The sequence below is a fragment of the Macaca fascicularis genome, chromosome 4, assembly GCF_037993035.2.
Source record: "Macaca fascicularis isolate 582-1 chromosome 4, T2T-MFA8v1.1".
In the NCBI taxonomy this organism is placed as follows: Eukaryota; Metazoa; Chordata; class Mammalia; order Primates; family Cercopithecidae; genus Macaca; species Macaca fascicularis.
This window is the reverse complement of record NC_088378.1, coordinates 115,199,166-115,214,140: the sequence shown is the minus strand read 5'-3', so window position 1 is coordinate 115,214,140 and position 14,975 is coordinate 115,199,166. Positions and strand designations below refer to the sequence as shown.

Here is a 14,975-nt window from a genome sequence, read left to right as displayed (position 1 = left end):
TTTTATGTCATTACCCTAGGTAGGACCAGGTAGGACCTGTAAGGTACAAAAATATCACAACAGAAAGGCAGTATCCTACTTTTGCTTTCATCTTCTTGGTTAAATATATTCATTCATTCAACAAACACTGAATAACCATAAACCAAGCCCTAAACCAGGCACTGGGGATACAAAGAAAAACAGATATGGCTATTCCCCTCAAGGGAATACCAGGAAAGACAGAGGCATAAGCAACAGTAAATCATACTATGTGCAGAGTCCTTTGCATGAAGAAAGCCTTATGGGAACACAGGTGCACTAACTCTGCTAAGTATACAAGAAAAGGTTTTATATGGGGGTAATAATCCAACTGAACCTTGAGTGGGCTTTGCCAGAAGAGTGGCAGGAAGGACATTCTAGAGTGAGGAAATAAGATGTGCAAAGGCACTGACACTAGAAAGAGCAAAACAGTTTGTTTTGGGAAACGTCCTTTCTAATCAGTAGCAGGGAGGGAGCTCGGTAAAGGAGCAAGAGAAAAACATAATTTTGGAAACATAGGCACGAGCTAGGCTGGGATGCAAAAAGCTGCATGCCCTGCTCTAGGGAGTTTGAGCTTTATCCAGAAGGCAGGGGATGCCTCTGAGTGGGTTTAGGTAGCAACAGAGTAAGAGCAGATCTAGAGGGAAGACTGGCGGCAAGGTGGGAGGCCTAGCAAGGAAAGACAGTCTGCACTTTGGATTACTGTGGAAGCTAAAAAGAAAAAGAGAGATAATGAGGCCCTGAAATAAGGCAAGAACAGTGAGGATAAAGATAAATTTTTTGTTGTTGTTGTTTTGTGGGTTTTTTTGGTTTGTTTTCTGAGACAGGGTCTCACTCTGTTGCTCAGGCTAGAGTACAGTGGCACAATCTTGGCTCACTGCAACCTCCACCTCCCGGGTTCAAGTGATTCTCATGCTTCACCCTCCAAGTAGCTGGTACTACAGGTGTGCACCACCATGCTTGACTAATTTTTGTACTTGTAGTAGAGACAGGGTTTCGTCATGTTGGCCAAACTGGTCTCGAACTCCTGGCCTCAAGTGATCCTCCCACCTTGGCCTCCCAAAGTTCTGGGATTACAGGCATGAGACACCATGCATGGCCTGAGAAGTCGTTTTAAACATACAATCTCAAAGCGAAATTTGTGGGTATATTGTATCTCCTACTGGATCATTGTACATTCCATTTTCAGAACCAAATATAAATGTTAACAGAGTAACGCCTAATATTTACCCAAGGAATCTGGATTTCATCATGCCACAACTTATTTTTCTAACTTTAAATGAGATTTTCTGCTTACCTCTGCTGCTTCTTGCTGTTGTTTTACTACTGAAGGATCAATTCCAGGATCTTCCAGGTCCCGGATGAAATCTTGAGTATCTTTAATGGTAACTACCAATGACATGTGATCACACCAGAACTTTTCTGCTAGCTCCATCACATCCAGTAGTTTGGCTTCCCTTTCTTCCACCAGTGTGTGTATGTTCTCCCAAATGAAAACCATTTGGTCAAGTTTATCCTGAACAGCTATGAAGCAAAACAATATCCACAAGGCGATTGGTTAGCCCCATGGAACCAACAAAGCAGAATGTTACAGTTCACACAGAAAGTAGTGATCCAGTTTGCTAAATATCTAAAACTGGACCAAGTTTTGAATGATCCCAGTCCAGTGGGTATCAGTAGGTCCAAGAGTCTATGCCAAATAACACAGTATCTCTGGGTCTCCTACTCTTACCAAACCAAGGTTCTTCCTGACAAAAGTGAGCTCAGAGTAGAACCAAATTTATCAAGTTTCAAGTTCATTAAGGCTGTCCTTAATCCCAAAGGGAGTGAAATAATCACCTAGGTACACTTTTATGCTCTCCAAATCAATAGTAAAATTGTCTGTTCAGTCCCAGGAATGTAACAATGTATGGTATGTATTTTGAGCTTACTTCTAGAGTACTTTCATTGTGAATTTCCACTACACACATGCTCTCCCTTTTGACCCTCAGCTCATATCTCAAAGATGGCTGGCCGTGGTAGTGGTTCTCATTTTTGTGGCTATGTGACGCAGGATGCATGCTATGTAAGGTAGTAAAGTCAGTAATGAGGAAAAAAACCCAGATATGGCCTTATTAGCAATACACTTTAACCTACTGATTTAAACGGCCTGAGAACACATGGTCTTTGAACATATGGTATTTATACATGGTCTATGTATAATGGCATGCTTTGTAGTCAACTGATTAATTTCACAAACACAGGAAGACATTAACAAGGGATTTGCATACACAGCCCTTCAACCCTAAACACATCACATTTGTAATACCTTTTTTAAAATGCAGCATTTTGTTATCCAATTGGATGTTGAGTAAACAGCATAAACATTTAGAATGCTTTAAAAATAAAGTTTGTTTCCCTATTCCAAAAGTATTACCTTTGGCAGATATGTCTTTATCAGTGCCCCCAGATCTAGCGATCATTTCCTCTCCCCTCTGTTTAAGAGTTTCATACAATGGCTGTAGCTTTTCCATGTCTACTGACACATTCTTATTTTCACTGATCTGTTCCTTGATCTTCTCGACCTCTGCAGAGATAGACGGCGGCTGCCTCAGACGTTCCACAATGCGTTCCAGGCTCTCAAGAATCTGATCTATCTTGTCATGGAACTAGGGGCAAAACAAAGAGATCTTTTATGGAAAAAAGATCTGTAATACCAAGTGTGAAATTTAAATGAAGAAACATGTTTTACAATTTAGTGGCAAAATTAAGAATAAATCTTAGCCTCTTTATCAACAGACCCATTCAAAAGTTGCATCCACCTGGTACGTGAAGACATGCCTAAAATCATGACGTATATGCACCTATGTGTCACATGACCTATGTACAATAGACTTAGTTTCTTGTGAATAGTTGAGTGTATACATTAAGAAATGGTATATGTTAATATGCAATTGGACCAGGATGACATGTCAGCAGCATCTCTTTACCTATTGCTTCATCCTGTTATCATAATTCAAATTAATTTTAAAAATCAAGTTCAATAAGCTGAGTATTTGTCTATTACAATGGATTGTTTCCTTCATTTTTAATGAACTATTTTGGCATCCTGAAAAGTTATATTATTTAATGTGAAATTCATGGAAAGTTTTGATTAGATTCCAGGGAATTCTTAAGTTACGCATTTCCTGAACTGAAAAATGTTAAAAAAAATTTTAACAAAAAAACCTCCCCAATGTTTTAACTTCTGATATAACAGAAGTTACAAGTTCCAGAAGTTTTTATTTACTTCATGGTTAAACACATAATCAGACACATGAGAGAATTTAAAATTTTTATTTTCAACCATAGACAATTAAAGCTATAAAAACTTGTTCATTCGTATCTATGAATGAACTTTGTTCTATACTATCTCAAAGTTAAGGAATAATCACACAGGACTGTGACACTGGCCTACTCTAACATGCCGTATCTAATAATAAAACCCAAATCTTGAAAATGGAAAATCTTTGGGTATTTCAAAATTCAACTTCTTGAAAAAGATATTTTCAGAAAAGAAAAAACCATCAATATCCAACTTTATATTCTTTTTCTTTTCATTTAGCCTATCATTCTTTCTTCTCACTGCCTTCTTGAGAGTATTTTATTAATAATTATAACACTTTCCTTTATCTCTCCCAATGGCAAATATTGCATTCTATTCAGGATGGACACTGAATTAAATATTTGGACAATGACGACAACTGCATGTTTCTTAAGTCATTGAAAATTATTTTTATTATATCTATAAGCAGGCAGAGAAAAATAAGGAGATAAAGGCTGGATGCAAGCAAACATCACCTCTGAGGGACACAGACATCAATACTCAGAGTTAATGTAGTGAAATAATTTTAGTTAAAATTTAATCAGAAGATCCAGGAAAATGTCTTTCTGTGCTCTGTTGTCTGCAAGAACCCAATTCTATTTCTAGTGTAAACAATTACCTGAGTTGATTGAGAAATGGCTTCATCCAGTGCCACAGCTCGCTTTTTGACATCTTCTTTAATTTGACTGTAGAGGGTGTCGGCTGCCACATACTTCTCTTGGATAGAAAAGCCTTCCCCAGGGCTCAATTCCAGTAACTGTGGCCCAGTTTTGTTCATCTTATCTATATGAGGCTTGTGTTCAGCTATTAACTCTCGCAGTTGCTATAACAAACCAAACAGCTTTTGAGTATCTCAGGGTCACACCTCCATATTACAGCTGTCTACACCTGCAATGCATCCAGCTGGCAAGAAACTCCAAACAAACCCCTCCCCATCACAAGGCATTTAACACATGATGGCTCATAGAGCTCTTTGCCAGGAATAGAGGGCCCTGACACAAAGATTAAACAACAGTCTGGTCACACCAAAGCCCCTTTAGGGTACAAAGTTGCTAGTTCAGTGAAATAATGAATCCCAGTTCATTATGCATCTCATACCAAGAACAGCACATTTTGACAAGAGCATTAGCCAAGGGTCATATTATATAAAAGTATTCTGAACTCACTATGTCCCCAACCTACAGACACCAAGTCATATCTCATGGTGTTCCTTTCTGCACACTCATGATATACACAAAAATAATAGAAAGAAAAAGAGAGAGAGAGACAAGACGGGGGGGAGGAGGGAGAAGAGAGGGAAGAAAAAAGAATAGAAAGAAGCTCAATAGAAGTTAGATGCAATGCTGAGACAAAAACCTCAAGATAAGGAATGCTAGGGTGATGTAAGCCCACAAGCCATTGCATTTATATATATGGGCTGATAGAAAATGAATGAACATGTATTACACTTTATATTTATGTATGAATCTATTCTACATATGTATGATATATAGATATACATATAAATGAATCTCTATCCATTATTTTAAAATATAAAAGGCTGCAAGGGCAATCTATCAATACACAGCTATATACTGAGCATTGTTTGTAAGGTCTATTTAAGGAAAAATGCATGCCATATGAATGTGTTGCACAATTTTGTTAGCTAATCAGGAAATACAATGATATTTATACTAGTGGGTGGGTGTAGAATTCAAGTGGAGCCCCATTCCCTTTAATAGAGAAGATGTGTTGGAAGCCTGAACACAGAATATCTATACTTCATGGATCCCATGGATTTCAATGAGCAGTTTTTCATGGGTCAAAGCCAAAGCCACCCCTGCCTGCAGGTTTTTCTGAGGCTGGCCTCTGTGCAACATTGAGGGGTCTTTCATTGTACTACATTATTGATTAGGTTCCCTCATCAGCAGCTCTTTGTCCTCACCAGAATGTGTATCTCCAAACTCCAGCCCCTCACAAAAGCTTCTCTGGGGAACCTTACTTTCAGGAAAGATAGTCTAGAGATAAGCTACCAGTCTCTTCCTGCAAACTTTAATTTCTATCAGTCACCAGGAAAAATTACCAGGATGGCCACATACCTAGATTTTTATTGAAAGTGTCTACTAAAATCAATTTTGACCATTATTTTGAGAACTTGTTGAGGAATTACATCATTAACTATCACCAATGTAATAAAATATTTTGAAGGTTTTCAGAACACTGCCTCAAAATAGTTTTGGAAAGGGCTAAATAAAGATAAATGTGATTTTAAAAGAAGGAAGAGTATAATGTAGCATGCTGCACATAAGAATGTGGGAGGGCATATTTGCAATCTAGCTCCTGGGTGTCCCAGGCCAAAGTTTTCTTATGTTTTATTTTGCATAATTAGATATCTTCATGCTACTTTACCGAATGGAGGTGGTGATAGTATATCAGCTATAGCTAATCTCATGGAAAAGGAAAACTGAAGATGTTACATACGTTCTCCTGTCAATGTTCTTTCATGAATGCTTGGAAAACAAGCTTTCACTCAAGAGTTATCAAGAGACTCTCAAATATTTCTTGAGTTCCTTTGAGTTTAGGTAGATCTCACCTGTATAGCACCACTATAAGGCAACTTGGCTTGGCAAGTAGTGACAGGAGTTGTCTTTTTTTTTTTTTTTTTAAGAGACAGTTTCACTCTTGTTGTCCACACTGGAGTGCCATGGCGCAATTTTGGCTCACCACAACCTCCGCCTCCAGGGTTCAAGCAATTCTCCTGCCTCAGCATCCCAAGTAGCTGGGATTATAGGCATATGCCACCACAACCGGCTAATTTTGTATTTTTAGTAGAGACGGGGTTTCTCCATGTTGGTCAGGCTGGTCTCGAATTCCTGACCTCAGGTGATCCGCCTGCCTCGGCCTCCCAAAGTGCTAGGATTACAGGCATGAGCCACCACATCCGGCTAATTTTGTATTTTTAGTAGAGACGGGGTTTCTCCATGTTGGTCAGGCTGGTCTCGAACTCCCGACCTCAAGTGATCCACCCGCCTCGGCCTCCCAAAGTGCAGGGACTATAGGCATGAACCACTTCGCCTGGCTGAGGAGCCCTTTTTAAAACTTTTTTTTTTTTTTTTTTTTTTTTTTTAGATGGAGTTTCGCTCTGTCGCCCAGGCTGAAGTGCAGTGGCGCGATCTCGGCTCACTGCAAGCTGGGCCTCCCGGGTTCACGCCATTTTCCTGTCTTAGCCTCCTGAGTATCTGGGACTACAGGCGCCCGCCCGCCACCACGCCTGGCTAATTTTTTGTGTTTTTAGTAGAGACAGGGTTTCACCGTGTTAGCCAGGACGGTCTCGATCTGACCTCGTGATCCGTCCGTCTCGGCTTCCCAAAGTGCTGGGATTACAGGCCAGACTTTTAAACCATTCTTAAACTGTCCCATGACAGGCAAGAGAACACCTACTGGCCATCTACTCAGGTATGTGCGTGCATCAGAAAAGGGCCCAAAAGGAGATGCCTTTTGCCTTATATGTGACAAAATGATTCTTGGCAACATGCTGTCATAGGAGTCCAGTCACGCTGGAGCTATCCGGTGTGACTTTCAGATATCTATCATGTGGTAACATGGCCCTTGGAGACATTTTTCATTCCTGGCTAGAATGAACTAGATTTCCCCCCAAAATACATGGAGAGGATACTGTAGAGCTGGAGAAGAAATGCCATCCTAGGAGGCTACAAATATTCTGAAACAACAAAGCTTTTAGTTTAAACCATTTGAAAATGTGGCTACAAAGCTTTCTACCTCCCTTTATACAGACAATCACAAATTTGTTTTGAGAGCTTAAAGATTATGCAAAAAGGCAAAAAACTCAATTTTTAAAATTTCAGCTCAATAACGAACCTTTCCATACTATTTGATGCTATGCTAAAAACGTGGCTATTCAAATCACCTCAGCATAGAAATCCATGAAACATTTTTTATTTAAAATAATTCAGTGAGTAGACACCAGATTTCTGCCACAAATAAACCTTTATACAAAAATTGAATTCTACATACTTGTCTTTCTCCTTCTGAATCATTTAGATAAAACTCCATAAGATTCCCATTCTATATTAAAGAAAGTTAAAGTGTGGTCTCTAAAACTCTCTTTTAAATAAATACTCCAGTATAGTCTTCAATGACAATTCATTAAAAAGGTAAACAAACAAGATTGACAAGTATGTCACATATTCCAAACAATGATGTAATAAACCCTGAATTGAACTTTTCCCTTCCTTTCTCTCTCTCCCTTTCTCTCTCCCTCCTTCTCTCTTGGGCACAAGTGTACACACACACACACTCGTGCATATACACACATACATGCACACCACGGTTAGTCTCAGAGTACATTCTGTACAGATCTGGAAGAGCAACTAGGTTCACAAGTCCATAAATAGCAAGAAATCTAGTTTTCTTTCTGACAGTCTTGAATGCGCTCTCACATAAACTCTTACAAAATTTTAAGCCATGTTAACAATTAAGTGACTGCTGAGAAGAGGGCTTCATGTGCCATTTCATACATGTTAAAAATGTGACGTAACTGTCGTTGTAAATGTGCTCCTCCTACTTTACCCATTTACAGTTACAGGAACAAGAACTTCAAAGGAGTTCCATGTACATAAGGTGAACAAAATAATCTGTCTTTACACTTCAGCATTTTTCCTTTTCATAGCTTTCACAATATTGCTATTTTGACACATTCATTATATTACACATTTTCTCCAAGCTCAATGGCTTTGTCTGTATAATCGTTCTCCCATATATTTCCACTCTGCATTTACATTCTAAATGTATAAATTTAAAACAATTCAATGTGTGTAAATTGAAAGCACTTCAAAAGCTTATTTCTATAACATTTTTAAATGGGAATTTTTTTCTATCTAGATGATTTATACTGCATATTTTATACAAGTTGTGATGTAATTAATGACATATACAATAAGTCTATCCACATGAGTCTTCTCACTATAACCCTGTATAAGAAGCAATTATGAGGTAAGCAAATTACACAGACCAGAACACAATATTCTAAAATGCCTTAATCATGTAAATGTTTAACAGCACTAAAAACCACCATAAAAATCATGATTCTCTTAATGGGGAATACAATATTCTCTTTCACACCAGGCTTACCCGATGTTCTTCCTGCTGCTGCCTTAGAGTTTCATATTCAAGGGCTGGGGCGGGAAGCTGAGAGATGACTGATTGTGTTTCTGTCAGCCATGGCCAAAGTTCTTCATATGTTTCCCAGAATTGGTTAACCAGGGACTGTGCCCGTTCCAGCTGCAGATACCTTTCTGAATTAATCTGGCAGATGGTATCATAGTTCTTCAGTACTTTGTCCAGTTTTTTCTAGAAAATAAAAGGATGAAATGTTTTACTGGTCAGGCCAACAAGCACACACACTCCAGAGTGCTCTGTCCAGCACACCACACCTGGACAGAGTGGGCATTCGACAAATGTATATTAAATGAATACATCAGTAAAAGCTATTCAGATTTTAATGGTTTATATGTACAAAAGTTCACTTTAAATTAAAGTGCCTCAAGTTTTTATGAATAAGACACTGAGATTTCCAAAAACAATAAGCAAAATTCTCCAGTCATTCTTACAATGGCTTCAAGACTAGAAAACAAGTCTCATATGATTCTGGCAACATTTATTTTGCAGAAAAAAAATAAAGACTACCTTTTGCAAATGAAATTGTAAAAATTTTTAGTTAACAAAGTTAATTTTTGACATATACACATATATGTGTGTATATATATATACACACATTGTGTGTGTGTGTGTGTATATATATGTGTGTGCAGAGAAAGAGAAAGAGAAAGAGACATGGAAAGAGAGGAATCAAGACAGAACATTGTGCCATTGTGCTATACACTGATTTAACGGGGTAGTCACAGTGATCTAGATTATGGGATAAATTATAGCAAAAACTAATAGCAGAAGATAAAGCACAATCATAACCCAAAAAACCACTGATTAACAAAGAAACTATTTCAAGACAATCTGCATTTTTCACATCAGAGTCTTTACAAAAATAATAAAGATTCAATTATAAACAAGCAAATTGTTATTGTAGAGTATAAATAAATATAAGAGTGTATATCATTACACTGTGCATTCTATTATTTTGTGTATGGTCTACCTTAAAAGCAATGCATACTCTTTAAAATGTGATTTTAGGCATAGAGATTCCTATATTTTTTTGCCATGGGATATCCTTCCTACCAGAAGCATGAATATACATCAATTTCTTTAGGCTGCTTAGATGTTTGAATATGAATTGAACATTTTTATTTGTAGCTGGTTTTCTGCCAATTTAAAGGATAATTAAAACTACACAAACTGAATGCTTCCTTAATTACTCAGCTCATATTTTCCCTAATAGTTTACTGTAACTTTATATAAAATGGATTTCAGCATTAGAGAGAGCCACATATTTTGGTTTTTATTAAGAGGCCCAAATGTCTCTGAAGCATATAAACAATAGTTGATACATATAAAAACAATAATTTATACTGATAATAATGGCAATAATACAGCTAACATTAACTGAATGCTTAATGCGTGCCAGTTAACCAAGGTCTCAAACCTTAATAGCTTTTGTGCCTATTCAAAAAGATTGTCCTCGTAGTGATTCTCTTAAGAAATATTCCTTTTACTGTTATTCTATAAACTTGAAAAATGCCTTATTTAAACTAATTATTTTTGCTGCTTAAATGGCAGCTGTGGATAACGGAAAAGTGTTTTTCTCTAGGACTGAAAGCTCAACACCTGCTGTTTTTTCAAGTGTCCCACTACCAGTCCACAGACAAGATTATACCTTCATTGATTGCTTTTCCTCTTCACTGCATGCGGTCATGATTTTATGCCCAGATTTAACAAGTTCATCAATAATATCCTTGTGTCTCAAAATCTCCATGGTGAATGTCTGTGATTTACCAAAATAAAGACAAAAAATAAAACAAGAAATTGTATGACTAAAATGAAAACAATTAGGCGAGTAGTTAAAAATACCACGTTACACTAGAGGGGTCCTAAAAAGTAAATCATACAAGCACATTTTATAGACTTGGAGCACACCAGCAAATAATTTATATGGCAATTGGAAATGTATTTCTTCACCTTTTGAACTTGAAGCTGAGCAGAAGTCTGGTCTTGCTCAAGCCTGATGTCACCCAGAGACATCAATTTTTTCTCTGTCTCAGTAATCCAGGATAACTCAGCATCAGCTGCTTGGTCAAACTAAACAAAAGATAAATAATTAGGTCAGCACGTTCCTGTTCCTGGTGCCAGAAAATACCTATCTACCGTTCTTTGAAATATCCTTATTACACAAGTGGAAAATCTGAGCTTGTCTCCTCATGGCATCCTAAAATAATTCATGATAATGACTACATTTTAAAGAAAAGAGAACTTTCCACAGAGTAATTAAACACAAGCTTTTAAAACATGTTGGATTTATAGCACTGTATTAATGATTTTAGGACAGCTAGCACTGTTGCCTTCTTTTCAGGCAGTCTTAATAATTTGCACCTTAGGAGTACTGTCCAAATGTAACAGCTATGAAAGCCAACAGCCAGGTACCATCTTTTCATCATTTCACCCATCACTTCAACTCCTATGACATGCACCTAACATTCTGCTATCAAAGTACATGGTTCCTAGCAAAAAGAATAGAATATTCCCATTTATTTATTATACTATTATGTTTATAAATATGTGTAATATACATCTCTAGATATGCAGAGTATACCCCTAAATGATTCATGTATAATTTTTAAGCATCTCATTTAATAATGGCAGAAAACATTTTAAAGAGCATTCTTAAATATTTTAAGAAATGTTATTTTCCTGATCATAACAGTAATCTATAACAGTAATTTATAAGTACAGTACAAATTCATAAAGCAGAGAAAAACATATAGAAGAAAATTAAAACCTAGAATTAACACTGCTGGTACTATAGTGAATTTTCTTCCACAAATCAAGAGAGAAAGATTTGTAAAAATGTCTGGGATGACACTGTATAAACAACTTTATATCCTGCTTTTTCATTTACTATGAACATTTCCCAGGTCATACTCCTTTAAATGTGATTTTCAAATAATACCATTATATTCTAGCATACCTGGATTTTCATTTAAGTTTTCTGCATTTTCGTTATTATACAAACAACCCTATAATGAAGATACTTGTACATAAATTTCTGTTGGCATTTCTAATTAGTTCCTTAGTGTAGATTCCTAAAAGTGACTATCAAGTCAAAGAGCACGAACATTTTCAATGTCTTCCATCGGATAAACCCTAGTGCCTTCCAGGGCCAAACAGTTACCATAAATGGATAAAATGGGCCTGTGACACCACAGTACCGAAAATAAATGATCACTAAAATGACCTCAGTTGGAAGAATCAATGAGGAATGAACATTTGGCTATTCAAGTCCAGTACTGCCAGATCTTCTAACTTTTCAAAGGAATCTGGAAATCCAGATGGGGTGGGAAAACAGGTAGTTGGGGAGAAAGATGGGTGGAGATAAGAAACTAGGTTTTTTTAAATTCACACTTTTAAAACTCTCTGCAACACTATGCCAACTCATGGGAAAATGGAGTACATTAGCTTTTCTGTGTTCCTCATGATAAGTAAACCTAAAAACCCTAGGCATTATATATAAAACATATATAAGAAGATTCCACAAAGTGGAGAGAAGAGGACAGAACTACCATGGACCTTGGGCTGCCAGGAAGAACACAGTGGTGAGTTCTCTGGGATTTTCTTTTTGCCTCACGTATCTAAGACTAAAAACTGGAGAAACTGGCAACCACACAACACTAATGGGTACAAAGTCCCAAAACAAGCCTGCTCTTCTCTAGCCAAAGGACCAGGAAAGGAGTAGTGCAGCAAAACAGACAACTTTAAACAATAACCACTCCATTCCAACCAAACACTACAGAAAAAATGGTTGCTCCATTCACACTCATGCCAAGAAAGGACAAATGGGGGGCCTACACTTCCACCCTTGTAATGCCGTGACAAGGTCCTCAACACTCCTGCTGGGAGATGTTAGAGAATGCCAAGTAGGGAGCCAGAAGTTTCGTCCCTTCTGCCCAAAAACAAGGCCCAGACCATCGTATCAGTTGAGACCATTTGGGGAGGCTGGGCTTCCACCCCCACTAAGCAGTAACGAACTGCCCCTCCCTCCTCTCCTCTGGGGTGACATCAGAGAAGGCCTAGTGGAGAGTCAGGATCTCACCACCACTCAGTGTGTCACCATCACAGCCACCCGCACTGTGGTACCAGTAGAGACCACATAGGGAGCTAGAACTGCCACTCCCACCCAGCAGAAATGACGAGCCATCTCCTAGGTGTCAACAGAGGTTGAGTTGGGAACCTAGACTTCTACCTTTACCTAGTAGAACCTCCAGCTTCTTCTCCCAGAGTGGTAACAGAGGAAGGCAGCTAAAACAGAAAGCTTAAGCTCTAACACTCATAACGTCATATAAGAGCCAGGTAAATCTCAAACTGAATTAAAGAAGATAATCAAATAGATGCCAATACCCACATGGCAGACATGTTAGAATTATCTGACAATGATTTTAAAGCAGCCATGATAAAAATGCTTCAATGAGTACTTATGAATGTTCATAGTTGAAACAAATGAAACACTAGAAGGCTTCATCAACAACATAGAATATCTCAGCAAAGAAAAAGAATATACAGTATAAAGAAGAACCAAATGAAAATGTAGCACTGAAAAAAAAACTGAAATAAAAATCTCAGTGGATGAGCTCAATGAAGGGGACAGAAGAAAGAATCAGTGAAGGAAAATAAATTACCACTTAGAAATAGAAATTGAAATTACCCATACTGAATAATAGAAAATAACTTAAAAAATAATTAGAACTGCAGGAACCTGTGGAACAACAACAAAAGTCCTAATATTCATGTTGTCAGAGTCCCAGAAGGAGAGGAGAAAGAGGTTGTGACTGAAAAAATACTTGAACATTCTTGAAATGATAACATTATAGAAATGGAGAAAAGCTTTGTGGTTGACAGAAGTCAGGGAGGATAGGATGTGATGGAATGGGTATGGCTCACAGAGCAGCATGAAGGATTCTTGTGGTGAGGGAAATATTCTGTATCTTGACTGTATCAATGTCAATATCCTGCCTGTGATATTTTAGTATAAAGATGTTGCCACTGGGGAAAACTGAGTAAAGGATACAATGGGATCTCTCTGTATTGTTTCCTACAGCTGCAGGTGCATTTACAATTAACTTAAAACAAGTTTAATTTTAATAAGACATTGTATGCCTGTATCAAAATAACTTATGTACCTCATAAATATATACATCTACTATGTACTCATAAAAATTAAAAATTAAAAGAAAATACATTAAATCAAAAAAATTTTAAAAAAGAAAAACAACTCTGTGAGTAACCTCTCACCTATAAGTTCCTATTTGTGTTTTCTCTCTTCGATATATACTGCCCAATTGCCCTTCAGGTAGAATGTGCTAACGGACACTCCCACAAGCAGTGTTTTGCTGTAACTTCATCAACGTGGGGTATAATTTATTTTTTGATATTGAAAATTTAATATTGTCAAGCTTATAGGTAGACTTTCTGTAATTATAAGGAAACCAAGAAACCATTTAAAATAATCTATCTTAATCTAGTTCAACAGTTTCTGTGATGTTATTTAATTTTAAATGGAGTTATTCATTAGCAATTATTGATCAATATGAAAACAAAAGAAAAACATTTCATCAACTAATTCAGTAGCTTCAGATGTGGAGAAAGAATCCCCACGAAAAACAAGTGAAAGAGTCTTCTATGTGGATTCTTACTTTTCAAGGCATATACAATAAAGCTATAGGTAAAAACTGATTATGTGATTCACTTAAAGAATATAAAACAGAGAAAAACAGTCCAGGCCTTTCTACCTGAGTGCAAATACTGCAAGATATCTGAATAAAACTTAACAGTTATGAATTTTTTTCTTGTACTGGTTCCTGAAAAAACCATAAAGTGACACCCCACCCGTTTGTGTTCAGCCGGACAGTATTTAAATGAGTGCCCTCACAAAGAAAGTCACGCTGTGAAATAGTAATATTAGTTTAACACTATGTCTCCCGTATTTAAAAAAAGATACAAAAAACTTTCTAACAATAAACAGCACGGTGATACCATCTAAGGTGCCAAAAGAGGAAATCCAAACAATGTTTCTTTGATCAAGTCAAACATTTGCTCTGCTAAGAAAAAAAAAAAAGACTTCAAGCAGATATTTCCCATCTGTCATTTGAGAAAATTTTTAAATTAAATTATCAAATATTGTTAAGCAACAAAGGGAGTAGCTACAGGATCTACATTAAGTAATTTATAGTAAGGCAAGGCATTTTAGGCCTATGACTCACTCAAATGACTAATTAACGTGCATTTCTAACAGACCATAAAAATGGCTCATTTTACATGTAAGCAACATGGAGAGAAATATACTAGACCAAATTTTAGTAAATTTGTTTACTACTCATATGATTAGCAAAATTTGACTTAACATAAAATGTTGATAATCTGGGCATCCATAACTGCATTTGGGGAAATACTTTAA

General features: G+C 37.0%; 1 protein-coding gene across 26 annotated transcripts in view; it reads right to left on the bottom strand.

Moving 5' to 3' along the window:
• DST (dystonin) overlaps positions 1-14,975 on the bottom strand; it is a 488,729-nt gene that overhangs the window by 48,330 nt on the left and 425,424 nt on the right. For all 26 annotated transcript variants that reach the window (XM_005552656.4, XM_005552659.4, XM_005552672.4 and 23 more), the window contains 6 exons: positions 10,490-10,609; positions 10,188-10,295; positions 8,492-8,710; positions 3,981-4,184; positions 2,435-2,666; positions 1,316-1,542 (listed from right to left, as the gene is read on the bottom strand). In XM_005552656.4, the coding sequence (XP_005552713.3) occupies positions 1,316-1,542; positions 2,435-2,666; positions 3,981-4,184; positions 8,492-8,710; positions 10,188-10,295; positions 10,490-10,609 (1,110 nt within the window). The remainder of the gene's footprint in view (positions 1-1,315; positions 1,543-2,434; positions 2,667-3,980; positions 4,185-8,491; positions 8,711-10,187; positions 10,296-10,489; positions 10,610-14,975) is intronic.